This window comes from Cyprinodon variegatus, unplaced genomic scaffold (assembly GCF_000732505.1).
Source record: "Cyprinodon variegatus isolate N-32 unplaced genomic scaffold, C_variegatus-1.0 Scaffold661, whole genome shotgun sequence".
Taxonomy (NCBI): domain Eukaryota; kingdom Metazoa; phylum Chordata; class Actinopteri; order Cyprinodontiformes; family Cyprinodontidae; genus Cyprinodon; species Cyprinodon variegatus.
This window is the reverse complement of record NW_015151114.1, coordinates 100,417-119,949: the sequence shown is the minus strand read 5'-3', so window position 1 is coordinate 119,949 and position 19,533 is coordinate 100,417. Positions and strand designations below refer to the sequence as shown.

Genomic DNA, 19,533 nt, shown 5'->3' with positions numbered 1-19,533 from the left:
ATCTAACAGCGTTGAACTTTTACATCCGACTTGATCTTTCCATGTATTTTTACATCGTTAATCTAAATGTCTTTTACGGCGTGCGTTGCTCCATCTATTTATAGGGCTACAAGGACATTAGCTCAGTGTCCATGTAGAAATGTCATGTAGGAGAGGAAGGCCATACACTTTTCATCCTTAAATGTGAAGGGGGAGAAAAAAAATCAGTTTTTTCCCACAAGGCAGAGATGTTAACCTTTTTCTTTGTTGACAGCCTATGCAGCCGAACTGAATGCTAATTTATTCCAAATTTTTTTGTGAAAGTAAAAGTGAAGATATCAAGATAAATAACATGATCTTTTGAAATGAAGGCATCAAACTAAACTGGTGTCTGATTGCGATCTTGTTAAACATGTACGCCTGAGATTTGATGGATTATTGTGATAAAGACATGATTTATGCCACTTCTGTCTCTCACTTTCTCTCAGGGGGAGGGATGGAAGAGAGCTATGAGACATTTGAGGAGGAGTTATGGCCACCGAGGGCAGACGATCCTCCACAGAGACCTGTTCGACAGATCCGCAAAACAAGTGGAGGCAAGAGCAAAAACGCACACTCTGAATCTCTGATGCCTCCATATTTTACAGCTTTGTTCTACATAATGGCACTAAGATTATTCACTATCTTAGGTTCAACTAATACAGTATGTCTGCATGACAATTTACACAAAAAAACAGACCTAACATTAATGGGTTGCAATAATGGGTTGCATTATTGAGTTTGTGTAAATGAATTTTATTTTCAAAGGGGTGTATCCAGAATAATATACTGGGACTATTTCATAATCATGAATTAAGAGTTGATTAATGTCATCAAACAAAATTATAAAGTTAAAAAAAAAGTATTTGGAAAGGAAAACCAACCCTAAATTCACTAAGTGCTTTTAAAAGGGTTGGAAAAACATGATGAAAGTCCTGAATTCAGTCAAATAAATCAGATAGTGTCACTTCAGAAATAAAGCAAAATTGCTTTTACCGTTTCATGCTGCATGTTTGCATTAATAAACTCTGTAATTTTACATCACTTTTAAATTTACCTTCTTAATTAATGATTTCTTTTTTAATAAAATTTAAGTTAAATTAATATAAAATTGTTGTATGCTTAAATATTTATTTTATTTCCATTTTTCAATAATCTAACTCATACCATAATGTTTATATAAATGTATTGTTTTTTTATTTGTATTTTTCAGAAATTTTCGCGTCAAGAAAAATCAGAGAGGTGAGCTTTGGAACAAGCAACATGTCCAAAAATTGTTTATTCTGATATTCTTTATTATTGAGTTGTTCCCTGACAGGAAGTAGCTCCTGTTCCTCAACAACCGAGATCAGAACCTAAGACCTTGCCCAGGGAACCCAGCTTCGCCAAACCTTGTAAGTCACTCCTATCCTTTCTCTTAAGATCTTTAAACTTTTAAGTTAAGTATTCAAATCTTTTCTTTCAGCGTCCCTGGAAAAACCCTTGCCTACTATAAACCTGACTCAGGTAGCGACGCCCTGGGAGAATATCACTCTCAACCGCTGTCTTTTTGTAGCCATCACCATTCTGGTGCTCACGTCAGGCTTTCAGAGACTTAACGGCAAGTACACTAAAACATTAATGCAGGATTATGGACACAACTCTGATCGATATCGAAAAGGCAAGAAAAAAGAGGTATTCACCTTTTTTGCTGCTGGATCGTAACCAGGCTTTATGTTAAGGTTTGAAATTCAAACAGCAGACAATAAGAGCAAGAGATTAAATGAAACAAGCAGAAATTTTACTGAAAACAACATGGCTGTCCATTTTTTGATCTACAGTTTGAAAGCATGGTAATAGTAACCCAAGCAGGGAACCAACAGTGGAACAGCTCGGAACTGAGTACTGTTTCGTTTTGGAAGGCATCAGGAAAGTTTTCCCTGATTACATGTAAGACTCCCTTGCAATGGTCTATATGTCCAAATCCCATCCTTCCTTTGTTTCCTGTCTTTCATTACTGGAAAAACTGATTAAACAAGTTTTATCTGGCCATTCTCGTTATGGTAACTGAGGTCACACATAATCAGTTTTTCCAGTTATTAAAGAAAAAGGAGCTGCCTGCAGTTCTGCATTAGCACTGGCTGATTTTTTTCATGATCCCTTAAAATAGAACACAACCCAATGCTCTACTCAGAGGCGGAGTAAGGAAATTTGGGGCCCTAGGCGAAGACAGGAAGGGAACCCTCTGAATTGAGAAGACAACACATAAAACAGACCCATTTTATAGATACAGAAATACATTATTTGTTCTCTTCTTGTTGTTTTCCTCTATGTTTTGAATTCTGCTGGCTTTTCATGCTCTCAAAAAGAATAAAAGATTTTTTCCAAGTACTAAGCTCAGTTAGCTGATTGCTCCTGCCTGTGTTTCCAAAAAGGCAACGGCAAAAGTAAATAACACAGTCCTTCTCGTCACTGTAGACAAGCCACGATCTCCATTTTTCATTAAAATGAAATAATAGCTGCATTAATCATGACAGCAGGCAAGAGAGAGGAGAGCAGGAGGTGGGGTTGTAAATCTACTTGTCCTGGAGAGCAGAGTTTGGTGCTTTTATATCTGGATGCCAAAGTCACCAGAAGCAGGAAAAAGCAGGTAGATCTGGCAACTTTTAGATTAGATTCCATTTTTTGAAAGTGCGAGAGGGGTCTGAAAAGCACAAAGCCTGCAACACTGTTCTATGTATTGTTTGTTTTCAAATGGTTTGCTGTTGTCTTTTTGGACCTTTTTGAACCTGTTCAGCAAATGGACTAATATTATAAGCATCGTGATGGCATTTTAGCACAAGGATTTTTACCAAAAACATAATTAATGTGAACAAATAAGGAACAGTTGTATTAACCATACAATCAAGGTTTTATGGGGCCCTCAGGAACTTGGGGCCCTAGGCAAGTGCCTAGTATTGGCTAATGGTAAATCCTCCCCTGGTTCTACTGCATTTTGAACCATATTTATTTACACTGCCCTGAACCTTTCCATATCAATGCTTTTTGCACCATGACTTTAACCTGGTTTTCCCTTTCTCCTACACTGTCTACATTCTTGTTCACTGCTGCACTTTATAAATAGCTAATAATTTCACTGCTGTAAGCTGCTCATTCACTGTTGAAAGCTGTATGCATTGATATTTTAATTTGTATACACTGTGTATACAAGATTCAAAGTGTCTAAGTCTTCAGGAAGCAGTGGAGTAGGGCATATGACTCATTGTCAAAGGATAAGACTGAATTATGGGAGAAGACAGCCTTTGAAGAACTTCTTTACTTGTTTAAGTCCTTATGACTTTGCATACATATGATCAATGGGCTGCAGCCAGCCTCATTAAGGGCCTAAATTAGAGTAAAAGATATGCTTGTTTCATCACAGACAGCCTGTCAGCACATTTGGCTCAGCACAGGTGACACCTTTTCAGGGTCTACCACTCAATGTTTTTTGTCCTAATTGCCACATATCTTTTAATACAGCTACCAAAGTCCAACTGATGAAGTTTGCTAGAGGTTTTGCAAACTTTCATAGCTTTTTATTAGCGTATTCCGATATTTACTTTTACTCTGTTTACATCTTCCTCTTACTTCTTCTCAGGTGTTTAATGTATTTTCACAACCAGGTTATGATCCATCAGCACAAAATATGAATACTCTTTTCCTTGGACTTCAAGATTTTAATCACAAGTGTATAGAAACATTGATTATGTCACTGAATTGTAGGATAAAAAAAATAAAAGGTGTATTCTTTGAAATGCTACAGAAACTTTACGTGGCCAGGGAACAATAGAAGAATTGGAAGAAGCTGGGCTGACAGTGAGGCGACCAAGGATGTTACGTCACAGAGGACATCTGCCAGAAGTAAACTAGTCTCTGTTACAGGTTTTACAATCAAGCATTGAGTGTTTTTCATCATCGTGACTTTATAGGCTCATCTAAGCTACATACTTCCTATTTCCTTAAAGCCTGAGATGTCTCTGTGGGAAGTCATTTTTTGGTGGCTGCCAGACCTTGATGATGAAGACGAAGAAGAGGATGATGATGAAGAGATCAAAAGAAGAAAATCAAAGAGGGTAGTAACAACACGAACATCAAGAGGTTTCAGGAACAGGCCGATGCCAGAGAAAAAACTCTTAAAGCAAAGAGACGGGAAATTAAAGGACAGGAGGACCAGAAAAGCCAAGGCCAACAGAATCAAAGACAAGAGAGGAAGGATGAAGAAAGAGGACCCTGAAGAGGCAACAGACAAAGATGATGAAAGAGACGAGACAGAGCCAAAGAATATGTTGGAAGACGAGGAATAAAAGATTGAGATTTTTTATTTAGCTCTGAGATACACAAGATGATCAATGTAAGCATTGAAGATTTAAAGCACAGTGTTGCTTCAGTTATTTTAATGTATTAGGCTAAAAATGAAATAAGTCTGTACCTTGCCTCTTTGAGAAGACATCTAATAAATCCTGCTAAGCACATGTATAAAGTCTACTGAGTGTTGTTTCAGCTGATATTTGCAAACTCAAAATCTAATTCTCAAGAAATAATCAAAAGGTTAATTAATTTCTGTATTTCAATCTAAAATCCATGTGTGTTTATCACAGATATATACACATTCAACAGCTTATTCCTCGTAATACCGAGGATGACTAACAGCTCTTTTTACCCCGCCGTCGTTTCAAATGATATGACACCATTAAAAGTATTTTTAGACACCAGATGTTAAAGTTTTTTAAAAATACCTGCCCTCTCCACTTTAAAAAAAAAAATGCGCATGCACAACCCTGAACGCCTATTAAACGCATACGAGAGGATGCACAAGCACATTTCTCCTCATGCACTATGTTTAAAAGTTGCTGTTTGCATCACTCATACAAGCTTACTTTCCAAAAGATTTGAAGTTTTTTCACAATGTCAGACTCACGACCGTTAAGTCTAACATAGAGGACATAGTGAAACTGGGGACGAGCACGTAAGACGGCCTTACGCAAAAATATCACCGGAATGATTGACAATTAGGACCACTTATTTTGATGATCCACCACAAAAAAAGATCCTCCATTATACCTTTAAGTCCATATTACTGTCTATATACATATATACAACGAAGACTTTGCAGCAGTCACCAAAGAGCCAAAATAATTTAACTGATAAAGAAGCTTGATGTTTAGAGCAAACATGCCTAATGGGGATATGAATGGAAAACATTTGATTGAACAGTTGAACAAGTGAAACATACATAACCATAGAGGATTGTAAAGAGAAACTCATTGAAGAGTTTATGGAGTTGGACAGGATGTGGCCTGTTGCTAAGGCCAATGCTTCTCTTACCACCAAATGTTTCCAGGAATTGAGTTACATCTGTCAAATTCCTTCAGCTGAGGGATGAGTCCTCAGATCAAATGTAATCTTTTGGATATCAAGGTCTCACAGTAGGGGAGAAGGAACAGAATCAAGGTTGCCTGAGTGCCAAGTTTCAACAGCCAGTTATGGTTGTGCTCACATGCTAATGCTACCTTTATAAAGCCTTAAGTTTGAAAGTCAGTGCCATGTTTTACCAGGGAAAGGTCTTATCACTTCATGATTCAGCTTGGTGACAAGCTTAACAAAGGTGCACGTTTCATTTGTCAGCAGGAGAAAATGTTCACATTTCCAAAAACAGCAGAACCTTTCTTAATACTTCTTCAGAATCGGATCCATCACCTAAAATGTCAGACTATGGTTAAGGAAGTAAGAAAAAAAAAAGCCGCAACCAAGCATTGAGAACAAATAAGGATTAAAAAACAGGAAAGGTGCAATACAGTCAAGAACACAACTCAGAGTGGTGCTCTATATCGAGTACATACCTTCCCATTAGTTTTATATATGTTATAATTCTTATATTTTTTTTATCAGATCTAAGCCATAATAAGTATGAATGATGACTTATATTTCATTCTAAGAAATTTCTGAATTACATAAATGATGTTTTTCAGTGTTATACCACACTGGTTATGTTAGGTAAAAGAGCTACTAAAGAGCATAAATGTGAACAGTTCATATTATAAAAACTTTGAGCTTAAAAGGTAATATTTTCAGTGTTATGTCAACAGAAAAGCACAAAGAACTGAAGACCTTTTTGTGGCATTTATTTAGAAAAATTGTTTTTCAAAAAAGTTTACAGCTGACATTATGGACTGATGTTGATGGAAATGAAACTAGGAGATGTCAGCCTGATCCGGAAAATTGCTAAGAATCGACTGAAAAAACTGGATCTTTTTTTGAGAAAGCAAAAAAAAAAAAAAAAAATCTTAGTTAGACATTCCTAGGCCTTCAGGAGGTGGCGGCCTCATCGGCATGGGGGGCATGGGCATCTGTGGGGGCATCTGTGGGGCACCCGGAGCCCCAGGTGGATGAGGAGGGACCGACATCCCTCCTGGTGGTGGGGGCAGACTGTCATTTGGTGGCCGGGATCCTGGTCCTGTCATGAGTTGAGGTTGGTGCTTCATGCCAACAGGAGGTGGTGGACCGCTGGACTGGGAGATCATCTTCTCCATTTTGAAGTGGAACTGCAAGAAAAACTGTAGACAAAAAAAAAAAACACATTGTGTAAACACATACTTCCATAAGATTAGAGACATTTCCATGGCTGGTTGTAAATCAGAACCTGTTTAGTTTCTTTGTTCCAGTGGGTCCAGAAACGGTTTTCTGCCTTATCTATTTCCCTACTGGGGACCTGAAAAAGCAAAGATCTCATGTAATGTTGATGCCATTTGTATATAGAAATAGTTCCTACACATTTTCTAATTCCATACATGGTATCTAAACTTCATTGTTTCTGTTTTATCTTTTTATCAATTGTATTTAAAATATAAATACAAAGGTTCATTATAAATTTACTAGAAATGTTCCTATCAAGCTAAAGCCTGAAAAAAACTAAACAGCATCTCAGAATGAAGAAAGGAGGAACTTGTCTTCTGCACAACGTCAGGTTTAGAATATTACAAACATACAGGCTTTACACAGTGAAATATTCACTTACCTTGAAAGCAATAGTTTCATAAGGTTCAGCAGCGAACAGCAGGTACTGCCAGCGACGATCAGGAGGCTCAATGCGCTGTTCATAAGCAGACATGAAACGGTGCCTGGGTCCGATTCCTTCTGCTATCTCCGGATAATCGATCTGATCAAGGCAGATACAACATAAAGGTGAAGGTTACCCACACACAGAGTCGGACCTGATTGGCTGCGAATGCGATGAAGTAATGTTCGTGACACCTGGATCAGAAAGCAGCTTTTCTCATTTCAACAGTAAACAGCAGTGATGAGTTGATAAGGCACCGTGAAGCGTTTCAACATATAAGACTGTATTGATACTATGTCACTCAATACTGATACCAGCTGGACTCTCAAAATCCCTACATGCAGCCCAATGAACAGACTAAACTGACACTAATTTGAGTTATAATATAATATAAGTTATATTGTGTTGTTTTGTATCTTCATTTATATAAAAATATATTTTTAGATGCAGTAAATACATAATGTGAACATATATCATAACATGAAAATTTGGGTGAACATGTGAATGAGGATGCTTGTGGACTAGTATTTAAAAAAACATAAGTACAGTAAACTAAGGGTCCATTTGAATTCAATTTAAATACAGATGACTTGAGTGATAACTGAGAGGAACGGTGACATGAGATAATTAAAAATTAGATATTGAGATTTTTTAGGCAGATGCGTTCCGTCGACAGGTGGGCTTATTTACACAGTTTGGGGAGTCAGTTCGAAACAGCTCCTGTATCAGTCACCAGACTTTCTTGAAACGATACGCACACTGAAAGAGGGTTTTGTTTTATTAGCTCAACACATACGCCGACGTATCAGCGTTGCTAGACCATCACTAGTGAACAGATTAATTAATTATTGGACAGAAGAAAAGTGCAGACCGATGAGTGTTTTATTAAGCATACACTCAACAGAAGAAGCCATGATAAAGAAATGTTTCTCAATTTTCATTTTAGGAATCAAGCAAATAAAAAAGTCTTATTGTAAAATATTAATGAGTAGACTCAGCACAGTATTGTGTATTCATGTAAAAATCCCATGCTTTTTTATCAAAGATACAGAATTAAAAACATTTTTATCACTAAAAGTAACAAAATTCAAATACTGGTTATTATAGTTTTAGATATAATATAAAATACAGAGTAAACTAGACACATATATTTGGGGCTGGGTATATATGTACACTGTGGAAGAATATTAGAACTTTTGCTTTTTCTTCTCTTTAAAGAGCAAACCTAATCTAACAAGGATATATTAGTTAATAAAGCAGTTTGATCCATTATCTGCAGTCGGCTATTTTACAAATTTGCTACTTGCAGCTTCCCAACCAAAAATGTACAAACATTTTGCTTTAATAATATCTACTTTAGTTTGGATGCTCATTTGGCTCTTTAAGCGCTGAAAACATTTCAAAACAGCCAAACTTATCTGTTTTATTCGTCTTTAGTCTTTATTAAGTATGGTTCTTTCAGCCGGTCAGATAGCTATGTCTCATTTTTCTATATTCCTATGGAAAATATTTGATCAATTTTTAAACATATACTTTTTAGCCCATAAAAAAGGGGTTTAGTTCAGGAATCCACAATTTGTTTATATTAGCTTTTACCTGGAACAGTAAAGACTGCTGACCAATCTCTGGGTCCCTCTGCTTTGTCACTAAAAGAATAAAGAGACAAAGCACACAGAAATCATTACCTTAACAGAATATAAAAGAATCGTGATAAACCCAATCATAATTGATTTGTTTCTGGCACAACAAGGCCTACCTTTGTATCCTGGTCGACCGATTTTGACAAACTTCTTGACCTCAACTTTTACTTTGGCTGGGGCTGGCTGAGCAGGAGCTTCCTTCGCCTCTTTGGCTGCTCTCCGAGCTCTGAAACGCAAAAGGTTAACAAGTCAAAGGACAAACCCGACATGTTGGGTGAGGACAGATGAATTGAAAAACCCTTTGCTGTGAACCTCAGTTAAACAGCAACATACTGGTGTCTGATTCACAGACAAAATAATACAGGTTCTACAGCAACAGAACCATCGTTATCAACATGTTAATCTGCCAACTATTATATTACAGAATTTTATGCAAAGAAACAGGATCTTCAATATAGACTACAGCAAATAAAATGATAAATGATACATTGTTTATATAGTATACTGGATAAGAGACTCAAAGAGTAGTAAATAGATAGGTAGAACATGGGGTAGCATGCTGTTATTAGGTTTAATGTTGTGTTATAGGAGACTATGCGGCCACACAACTCCTTCTGATCACTCCTTCAAAAATGTAAAATGTATTCTATCAAATCCTTGAAATGTGAAATATATATATATATATATAATCAATAAGAAATATAAGCGAGGTGCTCACAGGTTAGTCTGATGCTTCTTTCCTTGTGTGTGAGCCAAGTAGCTGCCCTGTAACACAAGAGAGAAACTTTTAGCCATTTTTGTTTTTTAAACAAGAACCCTGCAGAGATATCTGGAAGTATAACTTTAAATCTAAAACACCACATGAGCTGGTTGAGCCCGTGCCTTCTTACCTCATTGTTGTGAAGTGTCAGACAGAGTTTGCACTCATATGATCCTAAATGATTCTTCATAAAATAGGGGTCTTTGTTAATGTCGATGGTCTCCAGGGCCAACTGACGTAAGCGCTCCCGCCTGTCACGGTTGCTCTCAGACGAAGAGGCCACCCCACCGCTGCCTGTTTTCCCTCCTGCTCGGTGCTGGAAATCCATCTTTGTGACTGGATGGACTCAACCACTTGGACAGAACACCTCCAGTCAAAACTGGAAAGACTCCTGTTTTTACTTATAAGGAAAAAAACAAACAACAAGGCAGACTGGTTAATATAGAATATTACAGAGATGCACTGAAATACAAATTTGGCTACTCAATATTTTGATACCAATATTGATTTAATGGCTCTTTGAGGATATTGACAAGTATATATTTCCCTACCCTTTTGACATGGAGACTACCTGTCCCACAATTGCTTTTCTGCTTCTATTGAAACATCCCATAATTTTGCTCGGCATCACCAACACTATCAAATGCCCAAATACCAGATGACCCAGCCCCTTTCCTTTAAATCATGTAAAAAAAAAAAAAACAAGATAGAAGAAAGATTGTTTTGCCTCGCAAGAGGAATATGTAGAAAAGACTGCATAATACTGCTCAGGAAAATAGCTTGTATTCATTTAGACTCCTCTATCTTTAAATAATATAATGGCATTACAACATAAGTTTGAGGGATTGACCCGCCAGAACTGAGCTGCTGCCTCCTTGACTTGCATGTTCTTTCGTGCAATTTCTACATTGCTGTTTTTCTTTTGTTTAATGACTACTGCTTTAGGATGTTAAAATGTGCCCTTACTAAAAAGTGTTCTTTAACATTGTTTATGTCTATAATGAATTGCTGATAACCCTCTATCTTGCTGCTGCATCTATTCTAACAAATGTGCCGTTATGCATTCATACTGCTTGTTTTTTCTTATTACTGTCTTGCTGCTTCTGCTACAAATATGTTAAATGCATGCCCTGAATGTTTTCACTATGTATTAATTTACTGTATACCCTTTGTAGTGTGGTTTTTTTCACATCTGGCCAAGGACTTTGGATGAGAACTAGCATTTTGACTATTGTTCTATCATGTTGACATGAATTTTCATATTACTTTTTTTCTCTTTTCAACTGCTAACATGTTGTTGCCTTTATTTGAAAGTTCTTTTGATGCTATTTCAGAATATCTTCTTTTCAATTGAGCTTTAAAATCTGAATACTTTCCTACATAAAACACAAGTATCAATTTATTACAATTACAAAAGAAGTCGGTGTCAGATCAGAGCTTTTTAAACTTTTGTGATCAGAGAGATATATATTAAATCACACCCAAAGGTCCCTGATCATTGCACCATATATACTTAAACCCGTGCATAGAAAAGCATGTACAAAGCAAAAATATGATTTCTGAGGGAAGTTAGCATTTTAGGAGCTAGTTTGCTACAAAACTACAGTGTTGGTGTGACTAAGGGTAGCAGTTCACGTGTCTCAATGCAATAAATTCGTCAAATACATTTTGCAAATGTCAATCATAGCACATAAAAAATATAAACTAATTTAGCACAATCCCACACCGAAAGATCCCCTTCAAAAGATGTTTCGCTGTTTGGTAGTTTAGAGATTACGTTGTAAGAAACCCAATGCTAAGCTAACAGTGTTAGCACGTACGAGGAACGTTTGCCTAATAGCATCCCTGCTCATATTAGAAATAAAACAAAACATTTATATTTATATAATCAATAAATTATACATCAGAATAAAACATCACCGACATATATAACGATACAAAAGCAAAAAAGCACTTACCCACGTATACGCGAGGTGCTCGCAGAAGTGTTAAGCTAGCTCTCCTGCCAGCTAGCTTAACGTTAGCTGTTTTTAACAGTGGATGACTGAAATATCGCCGCCTAGTGACTGGGAGCAAATTGCAGCCTGTTAGTGTTTTGTTTGTTTCATTTGACATTATATTGAATTATTTTATTTTTGTGTTGCATTTATACAATCTAAATGGGAAATTCTTAAGACTGATCAAAATTAAATGAATTTTTTAAAACTATATTAACAGAACATGAACAGCAGCCTGCCTTAGAATTTGTGGAAACTGTTTTCACCCCTCACACCAGATGAATGGATGGATGTTTACACATTAATCATAGTAATAGAATATGTCCATATGTTTTTGAACATAATAATAAATTTAAGCTTGCAGACACTCCATGTGATTATACCTGTGTACATAGTAATTTTACTCCCACCATCTTTGACTGTCTTTATCATTAAGTCCAACTTGGACCTTAGTACTCTGGCCCTGAAGTGCAAACCACATCAACAAATCCTTAACTGAACATAAATAAAAAAATAAACATATTCAAAACCAAACTATATAAAAAAAAACACAATGACATTAACCTACTGAAAGAGGGATATATATTAGTGGGAAAGTTAAGACCTCGCTGTTTGGATGATGGCACCACTTAGCTTTTAAACCTGAAGTAATTCTGCTTTTGGTTGCTCATTCAACATTTAAACAAAAATTGCAGAGTGACTTCCAGCTTTTTGCATTTTTGAGTATGTTGTTGGATTTTTTCCATCTTTTTTTTTATATAAATTGTTGTGTTTCTGAATATGTTGCATGTTTTTTTAAGTTAATGTTATTGTGTGTTTGGAATATGTTATTTTGGTTTTCAATATTCTGTTGTGTTTTTTTTATTTTGCATCTTTGTTTAAAGATTTGTCTATGTGGTTTGCACTTGAGAGCCATTGTACTTATGACAAGTCTTATTTCAAGAAGTGATTTAAATTGTTAAGCGTTTTCTTAACAATTTAAATTAAAATCATATATTAACACATTTAAAAGGGAATTTAAAATATGTTTCCTTTTTTATTATTAAAAATAATTATTTATATTATATTATAAATTAATTATCATATTTTAAACAAGTATTGGTGGAAATTTTTTCTCAATTCCAGTTTTATTTGAAACTTTCCAAAATAAAATATTAGAACGTTGACGTTCTAATTTTATGTTGTACAAACATCAACCCACTAGATGGCGGTAATGAGGCCTTCGGGTTGTTTTACAACCTCCAATAATGACCAGAAATGCACTGCGCAGTGAGATTTTTTTTTTTAATCCGGTGTGTAGCTACCTTAAAGGGGCGGTGTGCCAACAGTAGACAACCACTCTATAGACATGACTCGTCCGTCACAGCGCGAGGACATCCCTTAAGGAAGCATCGAACTCGGCATGATAAATACCGACATCACCTCGCCATTTTCATCAGATAACTTTTGTGAAATGTTTTTAGTGAGTAAAACGGCCCACTCGTAACCAAAGAAAGCTCCTCCACCCACTTCACTGATCGATATGCGTTTCAACGAGAAGGAGCTGGTCTGTTTGAGCCGCCAACCGTCAGAGATGGCAGCTGAACTGGGAATGCGAGGTCCCAAGAAAGGAGACGGTAAAACACCGCTGCTTTCCTCCTGACTCCACTACTTTACCTCTAGTTTACTCCTTTACCGTTTTAATTCTCGCCACTCATTGGCTCCATTTTAATTGTACAGTTTGACAGGGTGTTTTCTCGTGTGTGTATTTTTCATGTATAGTTGTCAAGAGGAGGCTGGTGAAACTCGTAGTTAACTTTCTGTTTTACTTCCGGACTGATGAAGAGGAGGTCAGTTGGAGTTGACATTTCCTCTTTTTTGACATATCAGCTATAAGCTCTCACTTTGGGAGACAGTTTGATCAGTTTCATGTGTATTAATTGTTTGTTTAATCTGCAGCCAGTTGGGGCTTTGCTGTTGGAACAGTGTCGTGTAGAGAGAGAGGACACTCAGATCTTCTCTGTTGGTGAGATACTGACAGAAACACAGATTTACACTCAGTCCAGGAAAGGACATCAGACATTACAGCCAAACTTTGTTTGCTTCGGTTGAAATAATAATTTTAATTTCTTAATGTAAGGATGAGATTTTATATCCTTAGAAATGTGTAAACTTTTTTTTTTTTTTTTTACAAAGAACTGTAAATGCAATAATTCAGTATTTGCAAAAGCAATAATAACTTGTTCTGAGATGATAATAATAATAATAATAATAAAAACCTGTTTATTTACATTCAGTGTTGGCTAGGGCTGGGTATTTTCGCCTAAGTCCTGAATCGATTCACTTTTGATTCATAAGGTTCTAAATCGATTAATTTCAATACGATCGGTTTTTACAACAATGAAAGTTGTTCAACTATGTTTTAAAATATTATATTAAACACAAAATGCAAACTTCTAAATAAGACAGTTTAAACTTGAGATGTGAACAAAGCTGTGTAAAAAGTACAAACTTGTTTTGTGAAAAGTGAAAAAGTGAAGCCTTACTGGAGCAAGCAGACATGACAGAGCAGCAGACATGCATGAGATGCATGTCTGAAAGGACGGACACAGGCAAGAGCGTAACGGGAGATGAAGACCAACAGGACCTCCCTCATCCTTTAAAGAAATTTTCGAAATAGTCGAAAAATCTGGCATCTGGCTGTTTTTTTTTAAGCTTACTTTATACTTTAAGTAGTTTTTGGAGCACATACTTTTTCACTTTTACTTTAGTAAAGAGGTCAAGTTTATACTTCAACTTTTACCAGTGTTTTTAAACTGCAGTATCTATACTTCTACTTCAGTAACGAATGTTTGTACTTTTGACACCACTGAAAAAGTTGCCTATTACTTAGCAGCAATTAAATATACCACTGTTTAAAAAAATAGTAGAATGGGATATATTCAGTGTCTTTGTGGTCTGTTCCGTTGAATTTAACGGTTCTGTTCTGCTAACATCCACATATGAGCAAAGTCTAATAACCATAACTCCTTTATATTTTGAGTGCATTATAAACCCGGTGGATGTTCTTCTCCCAGCATTTCTAGATGATGCGGAGAGGAAATATTTGTTCGAGTGCGACTCTGAAGAGCAATGTAAGGAGTGGATAGACTCCATTATCAAAGCAAGGTAGGGCTTACACCTCTTCATTTTAACATTATACAGTTGTGGTTTACATAATTCTGGATGATCCTATTACTAAGCTTCATATGAGTTTTTTTTAATATTTGTTTTGAAACTATTATAGTTTAAAGCTCTAATATAATCAGCTAATTGATATGTCTTTTGTTGCAGCTACGAGTTCATGAGGAGGAACCTTATATTCTATAGAACTGAAATCCACAGACTGACCGGAAAGGTAGGATACTCAACCACCGATGATCTTCATCTTCCTCTCATTCACCTCATCTTTCAAAATCTTTTTCTCATTCCAGTAACTATTATCTTCCTCCTTTCTTCTTTTACCATCTCTCTTCTGTTCCTCATCCTCATATTTCTCATGGAACAGTAATTATTTTGTTTCTTTCCATTTTCCTTCTCTACATTCCTTTTTATCTCTATTCACCATGTCATCTACGTTCTTCTTACTATTACTATTTTTTGCATTCATATCCATGTCAAAGTATGGTAAGGTATGTTCTATTGGAAATGCATCTTCAAAGACAATCATCTGATTAAATGTAGGAACATACAGAGCTTTACATTTAATCTTGGAGCATTTCCCTGAAACTTTGAAAGTTGTTACAATAGTTGTCTTTAAAGCAGTATGGGTGCAAACAAAAGTGCCTTTTTTCTGAATTTTAGAAAGAGTGGGACTTGGCCTCAAGTGTAGAAAGTTCTGCAAGTTGAAGAAACATCTATATATTTTTGCTTGCGTATAATAAAAGCCAAGCATAGCAGGTTATTTCTCCCCATCAAAAAGATGCAGACACAAAAGAAACATTTTATAAATAAAGATTTTAAGGCACTACATATGGCACTAATTTAATGACATACAAACTGTCAGAACTGCAAACAGGAAAAAAAAAATTGTTAAAATGGTTTAAGTAGAAATAGACCAATATTTTGGCCCGCAGAAGGTTCGTATGATGTGTGCATGCCTTCATCGATTGATTAGTGCATTCAGCAGTCGTACCTTGCAATATTTCCGTTTGTAATTTATTGTTAATGTTGTGTTTGATAGTTTATACATGTTTCCTTTTTGTTTACATTTAGACTTTTGAAACATTTATTATTGTGTTGTCTTTACATGTAAATGGAGGAAGAAAAAGTAACACCAACTTGAAAAAGTGGCTAAAACACATATTGAGGACTAGTTAGACTAATGTGAAAATGAGCGATATCAGCCTTAAAAAACAGTCAAACTCTGCTTTTAAATGTTCTCGTCTTTACTGTTTTGGTAAATAATTTGTTTTTCTCAGTAATAAAAGTTATTAGCCTGTCCTGTATTCACAGTCTGTTTCCCAAACAGGATCCTTTGGAGCAATATGGAATATCTGAGGAAACTCGCTTCCAGGTTAACAGTGGCTCACAGCTCATGGCCAGAGATACATCCTCACTGTAAACCAGGATGCTCAGATGATTTTTTTTTTCAGTCACCCATTCCAAACTTCAATTCACCTAAAAACAACAACAACGTTTCTATCAATCGACTGTATCCACTTACACTGGTTTGTATAACTTGGCTTTAAACATACAAGTTATTACAGGGCCTCCTTAAAGCAACATAAGTTATAACTTGTATAACTGTTGCTCTGCCGCCATTCATTCTAGATAATGTTGGTCTATGTTACTGTTAGTTCAGGATATTTTATGCATTAGTTACTGCTGGATTTTCAGATCTCCTCTTTTGTTTTAATCTGTTTGTACTTTTTTTTTAATGAAATATTGTACATGCAGAAAATGTGATATTACTTTCAAGATGGGAATCCTGCATTCATTTCGTGAGCATTTTTGTGTTTTATTACAGTTTATTTCAGCACATCTGATGTAATGTAAATCCAAGCAAATTTGGAAGAAGCCTAACAAACTCTGTTCTTAATCATCAATATCTTGCTCTATAAACTGTACTTCTATTACTGTTTGTAGGCCCTTAATCTGCTGGGCCAAACCATCTTCTCTTATTTTGAAGAGTGTTTTTTTTTTTTTTTTTTATTAGCTGTTCTAAGTGCATGCACTATGCATGCAACATTTAAATTTTTTAAAACTTTTTTGTTTTCCCTGCACACATCACTGGAAATGTATTGTATTAGTTTGTTTTTTTTTTTATTAGAATTTCAGTGATTTACTTGAATCTAATCTAAGTTTTTCTGTCACTGTGAATCAGATTATTTTAGCTAAGTTATTGGACCATTTAAAAAAGACATGATTCCTGACATGGACACTTAAATATTATAACACCACTTTTAAAGTTGCAGTGAATCATCATTGGAAGTATTTTTTTTATCTTCAGTTATGAGTTTCCACTGGGTTTTTTTTGTATCATACAAGTGAATGGATTATCTATGCTGTTTGTCAGGAGTCACAGCACTTGTCACTGAATGTATGTTCTTTTTAAACTTTTGCACATTTAATTTCTTTTAGAACTGCTTTACAGTAACTTGTTTCGCTGGTATTTTTCTTTTTAGACCAATAAAGTAATTAATAACAGGTTCATGCAGCCATTTTGAAAGAGAAAATGTTTCACGGTTGCAGCTTTATAGTCGTGTTCATGCAGCCTTCTTCAGACATCACAATAGATGAAAATAGACCAACCTAAGTCACCGTAGTAACTGCTTTGGTTAATTACTAGGGAATTGTAAAATTAAATAAATTTATAACAAAAAAAATATTAAAAATGACAACCAGTTGTTGACCTGAAAAAAAAGAATGTATTCAGCAAAATAAATAAGCTGATATGTGTGTTTTTATATTAATCTAAGTTTTGGGCAGCACAGCCTTCTTCTGACGTCACAAACAACCAAACTGTGTGATCTATCACCTTGGTTTTATTACACAGAAACCCATAAAATGCTCTGATAAGACTGCCTTATGAAAAATTGTCTTACTGCTTCAAAATAAAAAAAAAATCTAAGCTCATGAAATGTCCCACATCTGTACAAAAAATAAAACAAATAACCATGTTCATACAAATTACACTACATTGCACAATCTTTACTTTTTATGGGGTTTTTTTTGCTTATTGTTTTAACTACATGTTTCACTTTGAGATTTTATGGATAAAATAATGTTCATTATGACGGAAAAGGAAGATGATCCATGTTTTTCAAAGCATTACACAAATAGAAATAGGGGAGGTGTAGAAAGGATTCAATTTAATTTAACCTCAGTCAAACTGTTGAAGTCAAACCCTCAGATTTGTGAAAATTAGTGAGCAAACTACAAAGTGCAATAAAAGTGCCTGACATGTTGGAGATAAAGATGTGGAGAACCTTTAGTCCGTTGTCTGAAAATACTAGTGAAGTATAACCATAATCCTACCAAGACATTGTTATCCACCTAAACTGATGGGCTTTACAACAATGAGCGTTTATTAGAGAACCAGTCCGGTTAACCCGTGGAGATTCACAACTCAGGTATGAGAATCTGTCAACAGAACTATCAAACACAGACTTATCTGGTTTTGTTATAACATAGTGGATGTGTCAGAGATGTGAAGATGGTGCTCCTTTCAAATGAATCCAAACTATTTTCCACAAGCAAAATTAAATAATAATATACAAGGGCATGTACAAAATCTTTCCATGGTGAACCATGTTGTGAGCAGCATGCTTTGGAGATGCTTTTCAGCAGCGGGAACAAGATACCGGCTATGATCTGATGGAAAGGTTAAATGGAAAAGTGAGAAGTTATCGATTCAATCTGAAAGAGCTCCGACATTTTTTCCAAAGACCATGAGATCACAATTTTACATTTACAGTGGAGAATCCTGCATATTTTTCTTTGTATGTGAAAGTAAGGTGATCTAGCATGCTGTTGGATGTAATTTATATTATATTTAGACTCTCACTATTATATACAATTCAGTTAAAAAAAAAAAAAAACATTACCGGTAATCCCAAAGTGAAATGAAACGGGTTAAATGGCTGTGGGCATAAATGGTGTCTGGTCGCAGATCCTGACAAGCCTCTGCTTTCAATTAATGTCTTTCATCTTTTTTTTTCTTACCAGCTAAAGTCAGCGTGACTCTTGGAGAACAGTCAAATTCATTTTTTTTTATTATTAGTTTCTGTATCACAGCTGTTAGGAAATGTAATTTATTCATGCCTGAAGGTATAATCTCAATCATTCCAGTCAGTTTTCCAGCATTTATTAACCTGCATTAAAACTCATTCCAAAGAAATTACAAAAATTATCCAATCAGGATTCAGGTGAAACAGACAACAACTGACATCAAATGACCTGGGGGAATGGTTGGTCTTTATTTGAATTTGGATGTGACTCCTTGACATAAATGCAGCAGCTCCCAAACTGGTTATGGATGCGGGAAAGCTGGAACCCTTGTATGCTAATTACTGGGACTTGGATGATTGATAATATTCACATGCATTAATAAATAAAAATTTAGTTTCTATTAATTTATAGTAATGTGTTTGTGTTTTTCTTACCATCATTATTCAGTTAATCAGCTGTAACCCCTCCAGGATTGATACAGACTGAAGTTAGCAAAAAACGCTCCTGCATTGATCAAGGTGCACTGTTATTTACTTGTCCCTAAAAAAGCAAATTAATATTTAATTTAAAATATGACAGTTATTACTGTGTATAAGTGGCATTTTATTTTCTGTACTTTGTAAGAGTCTCTGTGATAGTCTTTCAGACTGAGCCTTCTTATTTGAAACTATAAACTTAAAGAATCCTCATTGCTGTTACATACGGAAGAGCATTAGGGCTACTGAAAAAAAAAAGAAAGTTAACTGATTTTTTAATTTTATTTCAGTATAACATGAGAAAAAAGTCAGAATTTTGACTTTTTTCTCAGAATTCGGACTTTAATCTCAGAATCCTGTATTTAATCTCAGAATC

General features: G+C 35.4%; 3 protein-coding genes across 3 annotated transcripts; 2 read left to right on the top strand and 1 right to left on the bottom strand.

The window, feature by feature from the left end:
* Positions 1-1,228: 1,228 nt before the first annotated feature.
* On the top strand, positions 1,229-4,661 carry LOC107096957 (nucleolin-like). Its single transcript, XM_015393879.1, has 5 exons — positions 1,229-1,260; positions 1,337-1,412; positions 1,484-1,618; positions 3,800-3,897; positions 4,002-4,661. Exons 4-5 carry the CDS (start codon positions 3,868-3,870, stop codon positions 4,338-4,340), a joined length of 369 nt encoding a protein of 122 aa, XP_015249365.1. The 5' UTR covers positions 1,229-1,260; positions 1,337-1,412; positions 1,484-1,618; positions 3,800-3,867; the 3' UTR covers positions 4,341-4,661.
* A 1,478-nt stretch (positions 4,662-6,139) lies between these two features.
* sf3a2 (splicing factor 3a subunit 2) lies at positions 6,140-11,527 on the bottom strand. The gene is made up of 8 exons (XM_015393872.1): positions 11,452-11,527; positions 9,624-9,893; positions 9,452-9,498; positions 8,850-8,959; positions 8,690-8,739; positions 7,052-7,192; positions 6,677-6,745; positions 6,140-6,590 (listed from the first exon to the last, which is right to left on the bottom strand). Exons 2-8 carry the CDS (start codon positions 9,819-9,821, stop codon positions 6,321-6,323), a joined length of 885 nt encoding a protein of 294 aa, XP_015249358.1. The 5' UTR covers positions 9,822-9,893; positions 11,452-11,527; the 3' UTR covers positions 6,140-6,320.
* A 1,254-nt stretch (positions 11,528-12,781) lies between these two features.
* plekhj1 (pleckstrin homology domain containing J1) lies at positions 12,782-17,542 on the top strand. Its single transcript, XM_015393875.1, has 6 exons — positions 12,782-13,106; positions 13,252-13,319; positions 13,429-13,495; positions 14,547-14,637; positions 14,803-14,866; positions 15,980-17,542. Exons 1-6 carry the CDS (start codon positions 13,013-13,015, stop codon positions 16,070-16,072), a joined length of 477 nt encoding a protein of 158 aa, XP_015249361.1. The 5' UTR covers positions 12,782-13,012; the 3' UTR covers positions 16,073-17,542.
* The last annotated feature ends 1,991 nt before the right edge of the window (positions 17,543-19,533 follow it).